Raw genomic sequence first — 13,070 nt, 5'->3', positions numbered from 1 at the left:
AAGGTTTAAATAAATTAATTTTTACAATTTTTTTAATGAAAACCGTTTTGAAACAACCCAAAGAACCCATCTAAAACATTTTTTAACTTTTTCGTCCATCAAAATTATTTCATGCTGTAGAGGGATAATAAAACTATATGAATGCTTAATCGTTTCGGTGAAATCGATTAAGTAGTTTCGGAGAAAATCGGATTTAAAAAAAAAAAAACCGATCTATGCCAGGTACTGTTAGTGATGATTTTTAAAAAAAATTTTTTTTTATAAAATATATCCCTTGTTTTAAAACTTAGATTTGAATTTTTTTGTCTGGTTGTTATTTCAACTTTTTTTTTGTACGAATGCATAACAAGTAAAAAATATTTATTGCAAATAAAAAAAGTTCTCATTGAAAAAAAGAAATATTTATTGCATCTGAAAGAAATTTGCATTAAAAAAAATGTTATTGACAAGTGACAACTGAAAAATACTTGCATTAAAAATAAAATTTTTGGTTTGAAATCAAAATATTTTGCATTAAAAAAAATTATTGCATTTAAAAAATTCTGCAATGAAAAAAAAAAATCAATGCATTTAATATTTTTTTTAAATATTCGTCTTACAATTTTGACATTACATTTTGTCAACTTCCTATAACATTGAATTTTATGTAAGGCCAAATAGTCAAAATTGTAAGAAATTCGACGAATATTAAAAAAAAATATTTAATTTACACATTTGCATTGATTTTTTTTTGTCAATGCAAACATTTTTTTTAATGCAATTTATTTTTATTTGCAATAAAAATTTTATTTTCAGTGCAAATATTTTTCAGTTGCAATAAATTTTGCTTTCTATTGTAATTTTTTTATTTGTAATAAATATTTTGTTTTTGATGTAATTTTTTTTTAGTAGTAATAAATATTTTTTTTTATGTAAATTTTTATATTTGCAATAAATATTTGTTTTTATTTCAAATGCAATTTTTTTGTATTATTGATATTTATACAATCCTGATTTAGACTTTGTAGCTTTCTAAACAACACATTTGTCATTAAATAAGAAATGTTGATTGAAACACTAATTTTGTATTCTAAATAAGGATATCAGAGTCCTTATTGATCAATCATTTCCCAACAAGTACAAAAAAACCTAATTACTTAACATTTTCTTTCTGCCTAAAGAATTGCCTCCAAAGATGATAAATTTTATATCCAAACCATCAAACACAATTCAGTATTATATTTAGAGCTTAAAGGGAAATTCTTCCTTAAAAAAACATTTTGTTTCTTGATCGTTTTATGACTTTATCTTGAGAAACCATAAACAATATCTTTACTTTTTTCCCCTAATGTTTCACATTCTATCTACTAAATAATACAAAAAAAAAAAAGAAAAACAGGAATCCCTTTTTATGACCCAGCATTATCAAAAACAAAAAAGAAACAAAAAAAAAATAAGAACAGAATAAATTTGAATTGTGAAACATCCTGTGCACTATAGGAAACGAAAAAAAAGGAGCCAAATTTCCGCACACTTAATTCAAGTTTATGCAATAAATTAAAATAAGATGACTAGAATTTGTATAAGAGATAGATTTTTTCTCTCTGTAAGGCAGCCCATCCATACACTCATATTGTATGGAAAGAAGGACGAAGAAAGTTTTTTTTTTATTTTTGTGACCAGCATAAATATTATTATTTCAACCTTTTCATAGTATGAGTAAAAAAAAAACTTACATGAATGTCACAATTTTGTGAAAAATTAAAATATTCATAAAATATCTTTTTCACAAATTATTATTATATTCAATTTATAATGAGGTTATCAAGAACAAGGAACAAATAATTTAATAATAATGGAACGGGAGCTTTTCTATATAGGGTGTGTAAGAGGTTTGTACAAGAAGACACGATGATGATGAAGTATAGTGAAACTATAAGGACAAGAAACATAGCTTGGTTCAACGTTTTGTGTTCAAGTCTGGAGGGAATTTGTTAAAAAAAAAATGCAGGAGATGGGTGAAATATAAATTTGAGTACCTACCGTTTAGTAAGGACAAAACAAATACTAGCCAAACCATGTTATGCAACGTAAAAACTAGAAACGTGGGAAAGGATTAATGTGGATATTCAATAGTTCTGAATCTTGAAGAATATTTGAATGAAAGAACAAAATGAAGCTAAGAAGCATTCCAAGTCAAATCAAATCAAATCAAAAGAAGCATTCCACATTCGTGCAGTGCGGCTAAAGAAAAAGAATCTACAAACCAGTTACAGATTTTACTGTCTCTAAGAAAGAAACACCCTTTCACCAAATTTTATAAGAATAAGTACTCTGTATTTTTGCTTTCTATTTCAAATTAGATTAAAAACTGCCACTGTTGCCGTTTTGATTTTTTAAATTTAATTGAAGATTTTTGGGAAAAAAATTTTTTTTTCAAAAATTTTGCTAAAATTTCATAAATTTACTAATGCTAAAAGATTTTCTACGCAATTAAAGGAAAACAACTATATGGGAGTGAAGGACAATCTTCCATCTTTTAGGCGATAAATGCAATTTTCTCACAAACTGACTTCAAACAAAAAAAAAAAATATTTATAAACAACGGCAACACCTATAATATTTATATACCTATACATATATTTTTAAAAAGCTAGAAACTTTTTCATATTTGTAAAATTAAAATTAAGTAAATTGAGGAAAGGGTTTTTGAAAAAATGGTAATTAAACTCAGATTTAAAAAAAAAAAAAAAATTATTGAAAACATTTTAACATGTAAAGGACATGTGAAAACTTTTTCGTAATATAAAATGCATTTATTTTTCAAATTGTTTTGGCCATATTTATTATGATTCGAAATTATAAAAGGAAATGTCAATATCTATATTCTAGTTTATGAAAAAAATTTAAAAGTATTTCATTTTCGAAGAACTTTTTTAATAAAAGTTTTGAAAACAAAAAACATAGATATGTTTTTTTTTTAAGTTCAACATTTAAATATTAAGTTATTTTTTATTCATTCATTATTATGAAAGCTAGATAGCAAAAGTTCTTATTTGAGAAAATCAACAATTTCAATGCAAAAATTCAGTTTTTATCAAAATATCCAATGAAATTGAAGTAATTTTTAATTTTTTTTTTTTTCAAAACTGTAAAAAATATTATCTTTTCCTCTTCGGAATTCATCTGATGATTATGGCCAAAACTTTTTTTTAAATAAACTCATGTTTTACTACGAAAAAGTTTGAAAAAAGTCATTAAAAAATTTTTAATAACGTTTTTTTTTCAAAATTCTGAGTTGAACACCATTCTTTCAAAAACTCTTCATTAAATTTAGTGGATTCAAATTTAACAGATAGAAATGAGATTCTGGCTTTGTAACAACGTGTTTGTAAATATTGTTGGTGTTGCCGTTGTGTTGAAAAACCAAAAAAAAACTAAAAACAAAAAAACCTAGTTTTTACATTAATTAAAAAGGTTTAGAGGCTTAGTTAATAATAGTCTGTTTCATTTCAATAGGGTTGCCCTGTTTGCATTTTATTACATATTCATTATGCTTTTTCACTATTTAGTCTTTTTTTAGCTACAAAGATATGACAAAATAAATAATATGACATTTTTTCCTTTAAAATAGGGTTGTTCCATAAAACCTAACATTTAAAAGTGGCAACCCTATCATCTTAAGAATAAATTTATATTTCATTTGAGACCAATATTAAATAAAAAAAAAAACAAAATTTTTTGTATTCCACTGTTGTTAGGCTGTTTTGGTCCACATAAAGAAAATGCGAATAAAAACAAATTTATCCCATTATTTTCCCAACGTTTCGTAAGTGCTTCCTTACTTCATCAGGGGTATTTATTCAATCTATATATAATATATAATGTTGTTTAAGTTTAATTTAATAATTTAATACATTCAAATATTTTTTCATTCTTACTTAACTATTCTAAAACATAATGTATAATTTGTTTCCCTTTATTTATTTTTATTAATTTTTTTTAAATTTGAATAAATGTCCTTTTGATCGATCGGACCTACTTATCTTTATGTAATTTAACGCATTTGTTTTTACGTTACAAAAAAATTTAAGAGAAAAACTGTTTTTCTAAAAATAAAATTGCACTGTCAGTCTGTCACTGAAACAGCTCTTATACTCCATAATCACAAAAAAGTGAACACAATAAACCAATTCCCTTGGGATTGAAACAATTTTTTTTCGTAACATTTTTATTATGTTTTCTTTGCAAAATTTCGAATATTTGCTAATTACACGTTCATCGTCCATCCCACCCACATGTTTTCACTTCAAAAGTGCAAAATATACACTCCTTCATTTTAATGTCCAGAGGCATTCTTTTGTAAATTCTTCTTGATTAAGGCAGTATAAAGTCCTTTAAAATGAAGGTAGGTAGCAGCTACCTAATAAAGGAAAACAAAAGAGATAAAAAAGAGTAAGGCCAAACAAAAAAGCTCAAAGAACTTTTAAAGTCCGTCTTAACCTAAGACAGTGCTGTCGTTTCAGAAATCTATGAAAATGTACTTTAGTGCTGCTAAGGACTTTATACTAACAAGGTTCACTGAAGAAATTCGCATTGAACTCCTAAATAATGAGACAAAAACTACTAGGTATTTAACGTCAAATTGTCGTATAAGTACCAAAAAAATCAAACCTATAAAAAAACACATGTTAAAGGTTTTGATTTGTGTACTTTAAACGAAAAGCCATGAAAATGGAACATTTTTTGATACGTCAACTTCGTTTGTATAGAAACTCAAGCTCGTGAATTTTAAAGAACAAAGGCTCTTTAAATACTTCCTCCGACAGCCCTGATCTTGAATACCTACAGAACGAATCCTATACAAATACATACCACATTATACAATAAAAAACAAAAAAACACAAAAAAAAAATAAAATAACTAATTGAGACAGTTCACCGATGTGCAAGTGCAGTTCTTTACCAGAGGTTATTTGATTTCGTTGTCATGCAGCTTATACAAGGGAATAACACAAAAGGAGTTTCAACTTGATGTACTGACGAAAAAGTATCCCCTTGGCACTTTTTCTCTGTTGTTCTGTTCTGTTTTACACAACCGGCATCATAATAAGAGTACTGAGAGCACTCATTAAATTTTGCATTTTGCTTTTTAATTCGTTGTATTTTTTGACAGACAAGAAAGACTTTTCATTTGTTGAAACTTGAAAGTTATAACTAATAATGGTTATTGTAGAAGCAAAGAGCTTCTGGTAGGATTGTGTGTTTTACTTTCTGGAAACAGGTATAAGTAGTGAAATGTTGCAAAATTATACTCAATTAAGAAAAACTTATTTAAAAAATTAAATTATTATCGTAACTAAGATCAAAACTTTAGGTTTTTAAACTAATTTAAACTTATTTTTACAATTAAGGTTTTATAAGCCTTTTATATTTTTAATTGGCTTACCTATACTGTCTCAGTCAAAAATTATCCAACCACATTCTACTTAAAGCCGCCATTAAAAATGAAAAAACTGTCAAATCGCATACAAATTTTAAAATTTCCCGTTTTAAATTGCTATTGTAAATTTAACGGAGTGTAAAAAAATTCGGGCTGAAACTAAAATGTTCACAAAATCTTACCAAATTCGAGAAATTATCGTATGAAAGATAAAAAAGAACAAAAATTTGGCTTTGGGAAGTTTTCTAAATATTTTTGATATAATGTATGATTATGGCACTTATCCTAATAATGAAAATCTCAACCTAAGGAAGTCAAAGAGGAGACAAATGGTTACCAGGTGTTTTCAAACAAACAAACCAATCGAAAAACTTTGAACAAAGAAAAACGCTACAGGACTAAAAATTTATAGGCTCCATAAGAACATTTATAAATTTAAAAACGATATGACGAATAAGTCAAAGTATAGGAGCATTAACGAGTGCGAAGGGCGGTCATATAAAAATATGAAAACTAAGTAAAATATTTTTAAAAAAGGTTGATAATAGAGAAGGCTCAAATTTGCTACAAAAGTAGCTGTAATTAACATACTAAAAATCATTTTTTATTAGAAGAGTAGTAAATCTATAAGGTTGCCGAGGTCATTAAACTTGAAATTTAACCAAAAAATTATTTGAAAAATACAAAAAAAAAAAACTTAGTGAATATGTAAGTGTAAAGAGCTCTCATAGTTATTTTTAACCCTTTCGGACCCAGCGTTACTCTCATGTAACATTTTTTTAAAAATTCGTAAAAAATATTAAATTAAACAATTTTTTAGGTAACGATGGCTAAATTGAAAGATAATAATGCCTAGTTACCGGATTATTACAAAAAGTTAGTCAAATATCATACCTTTAATTTTTTTTTATATTTTGTAAAGTATGTTTTTATTACAATGGACTTTTCTTATTCATGGAATTTATTCAAACTCTTTCTTTTATCATTGTAGCAGAAGAACACATTCCATTTTCTACACACTGTGTACGTCTTCGGTCCGCAAATTTGACATATTGGCGTTTTTTTTGCCATTCAGAGATATGGTCGATGTTTCCAGTTGGCACTGAATTCAACGACTTTTGCCCTTGTTTGTTGTGAGTGAATTGAAGTTTCGGGATAAGATGGGGATGGACTTCCGTGACTTGAATAACCCCCTTCCCTTTGTTTTGTTCCATCTCTGCTTTGATCACCTGCCAAAGTTGAAGGTCGTCCTCTTTTTCGTGACATTGTAGGTTTTAAAGATTCGCATATAAGTGCTCGGAGATGGCTTGTTTGATGTTAAAAAGAGACATAAGCTGAAGCTAGATCATCATCACTTCGAAAGCCATCACGAGTTATAGCATTTACACACTTATTTTTTCTATAGAAAGTCTTCGAATTCATTTTACAAAAAAAAATAAAAATCGTACAAAAATCAGTAATGCATGTCGCCAACGCATGATAACCCATATATGGTGTTTTGGAAAAAATGCCAAAAAAAAGACAAAAATTATTATAAAAACAAAAAACAAACTTCGTAAACATATAAAAGTATAATAAATACATACGAAACTTATTTTTAATTGGATGCAACTTACTTGTTTATTATAAAAAAAAACCGGAAAAGTACACACTTTTATTCACTGATTTGCACTTTACACATGATCTTAAAACAATGAGTTTATTTCAGAATCACGACTCTCTTACTGATAATAAAAACTGATTTATTATAAAAAAATAGACGTATAGTTTTATTGTAGTTTTTTCTTTTTGACATTTGGTGCAATATAACGGAAATAAATCGATATGAAATCGATAAACCATATATGGGTTGGTATGCGGTAGAGTGTTAAAACTAAAATAAGCAAGAACATAAATGTTTACAAAATGCCTTATTTGTTTCCTTTCTGACGTATATGTTACTCTAACAAATTTCGTAAATTTTCACTATTTTCGGTGGTTTGTAGCCTTTGAGTAAGATTACCGTGTACTTTTTCTTATATTTTGGCACTTAACATTTTTCAGATAGAAGAGTGTCGGCTAAAGCTTTGTGTATAGTTTAGTATAGTGAATTGAGAATAAGATGATTATTATCTCATATTATCCCACGGGTGGTGGCCAAGCTGGGGGATAAATAATATTCATTCATGAATAAAGCTTAAGGAGACCTTTTTTTTATACCTCACTCGATGAATTCTTAGATAAATTTTCAAAGTGCATTTTTTTTTTTTGCAAGGGGTTCCTATATAAGAAAAATAAAATGCACGACGAGTTGCTTAAATTTTTAAGACTTTTTATATATAAATTTGGGAAATGTAGGTATTGGTATAAAAAACAAAAACATAAAATTCGTTTTTCAAAAAAATAAAACAACAACTGAAATCGAATTTCCCTATTAACAAGTATGCAATTTCATTTGTTTTATTAAGATGCATTTAAAAAAAATTTTTAATCCTTAGAGCCGTTAAAAAAAGAAAACCTAATTTTTTATAAATACATACATATGTACCTACCTACATTTTTGGAAAAAAAGTTGTAAAATGAAATTGGTATGCCGTTTTGTAGAAATCATTTATCAACATCTAAAACCAATATTTCAAAAAAAATTCAATGTCAAGTTTTCGAAAATTTGATTTAAAAAAAAAAAATTCAAATTTTTTTTAAATCCAAAAATTAATTTTTTTAAATTTTATTTTGAATTTCTATTAAAATTAAATAGGTATCAAAAAATTCAAAAAATTCGTAGAAAGTGGATAAGTAGTTTGGCAGAAAATCAGATTTGAAAAAAAAAAAAACGGTTCTATGGCAGATACCTACCGTTAATAATGATGTCCGAAAAAGGACCTTGCCAAAAACCTAATATCAGAATTTTTTTAACAAAATCGTTGGAGCCGTTTTGGAGAAATCAAACTTTTCTGAAATTTTTATTTGACAAGTACCATTATTTTTGGTCCAAAAAAATTAATTCCAAAAATCCCTCTAGAGAGTCTCCAAAAAATGTTACATACCAAGTTTGATGTTAATCAGTCCATCCATTTAGGCTGTAGCTCCTTATACAGACATACTTTTTTTCGCATTCGTACGTTGAGTTTTCGAGGTCCCGGGGCAAGACTAAATTTTGGGGCCCCTTTGGTATTTGGGGGCCGCTTTGATATAAAAAATAAGAACAGTAAATTATACGCCCTACTTTTTTTTTGGAGGCCCTGATGTACCTTTAATTTGTTAGTGGCTTAGATTATTCAAGTAATATTTTTTGGGGCCCTAAGATAATATGTAATTTTTTTTTTTAAAGCAATTTATTATGCATTACACTGAAGAATATAATATGTCTCTCTTGTGTCCGAAGTGATTCATGTTAAATGTCTTATCTTTTGTTTTGAATTGTTCTCTGTCGGGGCGCTGGCGCGGCGGGGGCCCCGGGGCACGGCCCCGCTTGCCCCAATGGTGTGTACGCCCCTGGTCAGCCCGGCTAAGCCTATATGCCCACGACAGAAAGCCAAACAATCAATAGAAAAATTGAAGAATTGAAGTACAAACATAGGCAAGATTAAACCCTTCTGTTCAAATTTTGACATAATAAAATCTCTGAAGAAATATGTTCTCATAAAATCTAAATCAATATAAACACTATTTTTAAAGCGCTTTCAGTGATAAATTTACGAAATGTCAATGTAGCACCAAATCCCTTATCAAACAATAGTAACATTTTCAAACGCATTTCTTTCCCTTTTAATATAAAGTCCTTTGTGGTTTTTAGTTTTCCCCCAAAATCTGTTACTCTTTAATTAAGTTTTCGTTGCCTATCGAACAATTTCTTTCACCATTTTAACTGTAGTGACCCTAACATTAAATTCTTATATAAATGCTAGTATGTAAATAGAGAGATGAAGAGAGATGTAGAGAAAGGACTAAATAAACGATTTATTTTAATGGTTTTAAAATTCTACTTACCATATGGACAAAGACATTGATAGGCGTTCCCCTCATGCCCCTGAGATAAATCCACACAAATGCCATTGTTCGTACATGGACTCGGCGAGCAAGCATCAATTTCCTCACAATGGGGACCAGCAAATCCGCCACAGCATTGGCATTCATATCCTTCCATAGAATCATTGGAATAGCAAATGCCCTTACCCGAGCAATCGGCATTCTCTCCACAGTTATCTGACTTCATTGTGACCTTCAATCGAATACATTGGGGTCCCCACAGCTCAGACACAACTGAAAACAACAGAGGATTTCAAAAATGATGTTTAAAATGCATGTTCGGATGTTCATATAGCACACAGTAGCGACGGTCGGCCACGGCAGTATCCAACATTATTATCGATAAGTAATTTATGTTGAATGTATACAAATTTAATATGGCCGACCTCAAAGCCGGAAACATGAATTGTGTAAAGCATACCAAAGGTTTGATGGTAGGTATTTGGGGGGATAACTACATACATAAATATGGGTGGCACTCTTTATGGTTGGTAATGGGTGTAACTGTGTAAGAGTGTGTGGCAACAACGAGAGAGAGAGGTATGGCTTTGTTGTCATGTAAAATAATAGTCTACCACCAGAGGGCGCAACCAACCGAAACCAATGTGTGCATTGTATAAGTTGGCACTTACCAATTAGCAAGTTTATTCCCTCGGTGAGATCTTTATCGTAGAGTGTAACGAGCTTTCTGCCGTCGACCACAAGTGGAGTTATGTCCAGAAGGATACCTTCGGTGACATCACAATGTTCATGACCGGATCGGGTTACTTGATATACTTGCGTTGTGTGACCGCTTATTTTGTGAATATGTACGAGGTATTATTGTTTTATTTTTGTTTAATGTATTCCCACAAGCAGTTCAAGGATTCCATTGTTAGTAGTTGTTGATTCACATCAGGTTGTTGTGCGCACAAGGATAATATGAAAAAGATATATAATTAAATAGTTAGTAGATAAAATGATACTAGATACCTGATGCTTTAGATAAAAGGGGATTTGTGTGGTTTTGTCATCACATCGACAAAAGAAATTAATTCAATATGATACTTTCCATTTTCCTTTCATTAGTGTTATATTTATTACAGTTTCCTCTTCTTCTTGTTGAATTACTTTTGTTTTATGAACAAAAATTTAATATTGATTTTGTGTGAAGGATATTTTTGACAATGATTAAAAAGTATGAATGAATTTAGTAAAAATATAGAGTGCTTTTAGAAAACAGGTATTTCTAATACTAGCAATGTTCTCAGTAAAATGGCAGTCTCTAGAGCACTTGCTCAGAAAAGCAAAAGAAGCGCTGTTTTGAGCAGTTTGTGGTATCATAAAAATGTTGTTACCTTAATTTTTTGTGGAATGGTAAAGGTGTATAGTATGACCAAGGATGACTAAACTGTGATCACTGATCGTTTAAGTCATGAGCGATTACACTGGTCAACAAGGTTTTTGCCATAAGAACCAAAATATACTTTTTCTATATGTTTTTGATATGCTGAACTCGAAAATGAAGTCAGAAAATGTTTATTGGCCTCCGTTTTTTAAATATTACCGTTAGAAAATGCCGAAAAACGTCATTTTGGCTGTTTTCGATGTTATGTTTTTATGTGGGGTAATTCATTATGAAAAAATTTGCAACAGTACCTATAAGAACTGGTTTTATTCTTCCAAAAAATGTTTAAATCTTTCCGATATCTCTTTTACTGCCCAAGATATTTAAAATTTAAGTAGCGGTCTTTAAATCAGAAACAACACTGGCCAACCAAATTAAACTTTTTTTGCCACAAGAACCAAAATATACTTTTCTAAGGGTTTTTGAGTTGCTAAACTCGAATCCGCAATCAGAAAAATTCTATTGGCCTCCGGTCTTGAAATATTACCGTTATAAAATGCAAAAAAAAGGTTTTTTATAACCGTTATATTTCAAGAACGGAAGCTAATAGAATTTTTCTGATTGCGGATTCGAGTTTAGCGACCTAAAAACCTCTAAAAAAGTATGTTTTTGTGCTTGTGGCAAAAATTTTATGACCAGGGACTTAAACTTAAGATTAAATTTAGTTTCTCTTTGGCTTACTAACTGAAACTTAAGATATCTCAAGGAATAACAGAGATAACGGGAAAATTTAAACAGTTTCTGAAAGAAGAAGTTTTTTACATTTTATAACGGTAATAAAAATCCAGAAAACAAAACCTAAACGAAAACCCAAAATCCCGAAAACTCTGAATCACAAAAATCCAAAATCCCGAAAACCCCAGAACCCCGAAAAATACATAACAGAGAAGATGTGAGAAATTCTTCAAAATTTTATTTTACTTAAACCTTAATAAAAACATTAAAGATTCTTTAAAAGTTACCACCGTAGTTAAATATAATTTAAAATAATTTTTGCTTGTCGGAAAACAATGCTCAGTTGTTAACTTTTAAGTCAGATTATTCAATCGAAGTACATACAGTTTAGTTTTTGGAACATGATGGTCTCAAAAATCGAAAAGCTAAACTGACTCAATTCTCAGTTTTTCATATTAATTTTCCAAATTAAACTATTCCAAGTTTATTTTTTGAAATAAATTTCAATTAGCACATTCTCATTTCCATTCTATCAAAACATATGCTAAAAAAATTTTGGCACGAATCTCTCAATTGTCCTGCTGCTTGCATATGTCGACAATATTGACATAATCGGAAAATTAGAGCGTTATACATATCAAGGGCAGTTTTGTGAACATCGAAGTGGCAAAAAATGGATTTAACAGAAAAAAGAACTACCCTGGTGCTGTGAAATGAACCCGACGAAATATCGTCAAAAAATCTCGAAATTCGGCGTTATTTCACTATACAAAAGCGAAATAACGCCGAATTTAAACATTAACGCCGAGTCCCAACTGGGAAATAAGGATGAATGTTAGAAAAGTGAGGATAAAAGCAGACGCAAGTTAACCGGTACGTTAACACTTTTTTTTATTTTCAAAGAAATTTAAGGACCAAATTTATTAAGGAACAATGACCCCAAAATCAATTTGGGACTTATGTCCATTCTACCGAGGTATAGATTCCAAAAAAAGCTTTCGGTCTTATTTGCGTCTTAATTATTCACTAACCTAAATGAGTTTCAAGAAGTAATAAAAATATGGCGCAGTGAGATAAGGCACAGAGACATAGCGCCCACTTTTTATTTATGAGACTTTTGTTCCTCTTATAATATACATTTTTCGAAATATAAAACAGTATTGCGGTGACTGTGGGACACCCTGTATAATTTATTTGATTCGATTTTTTTTGCTCCTATAGGTGCATAACAAAAGTACCGAATCAAATAAATTATACAGGGTGTCCCACAGTCACCGCCCCAAATGAAAATCATGGATTCCTGAGGTAATTTTAAGTCGAAAAACTTAAGAGGTAATTTTCTCGTTTTCGTCTCGTTTTCGAGTTACCACGGTTTTTATGATTTTTGCTCTCTTGTCATTAAACTGGCCTTATCTTTGCCAAACTACGTTTGCGGACAATCGTTTCTCCACAATTTTGCATCAAACACAGCACATTCGTTTTTTAAGTTGTTTTTTTACACTTATACTCATAAAATTTAAATCAAAAAAACACGTTAATTAGTATTAAATTTTTTTATTAAAGCCCAGTTTATTTTCAT

The 13,070-nt window shown here is 29.3% G+C and overlaps 1 protein-coding gene across 2 annotated transcripts in view; it reads right to left on the bottom strand.

The window, feature by feature from the left end:
• Positions 1 to 13,070, bottom strand: part of LOC129906757 (mucin-2) — a 175,379-nt gene that overhangs the window by 90,893 nt on the left and 71,416 nt on the right. For both annotated transcript variants that reach the window (XM_055982657.1, XM_055982656.1), the window contains exons 4-5: positions 10,062 to 10,222; positions 9,391 to 9,663 (exon numbers count right to left, since the gene is read on the bottom strand). In XM_055982657.1, the coding sequence (XP_055838632.1) occupies positions 9,391 to 9,663; positions 10,062 to 10,222 (434 nt within the window). The remainder of the gene's footprint in view (positions 1 to 9,390; positions 9,664 to 10,061; positions 10,223 to 13,070) is intronic.

Source organism: Episyrphus balteatus, chromosome 1 (genome assembly GCF_945859705.1).
Source record: "Episyrphus balteatus chromosome 1, idEpiBalt1.1, whole genome shotgun sequence".
NCBI classification, from domain to species: Eukaryota; Metazoa; Arthropoda; class Insecta; order Diptera; family Syrphidae; genus Episyrphus; species Episyrphus balteatus.
The sequence above is the reverse complement of the archived record's forward strand: the minus strand, read 5'-3'. Positions and strand labels throughout refer to the sequence as shown.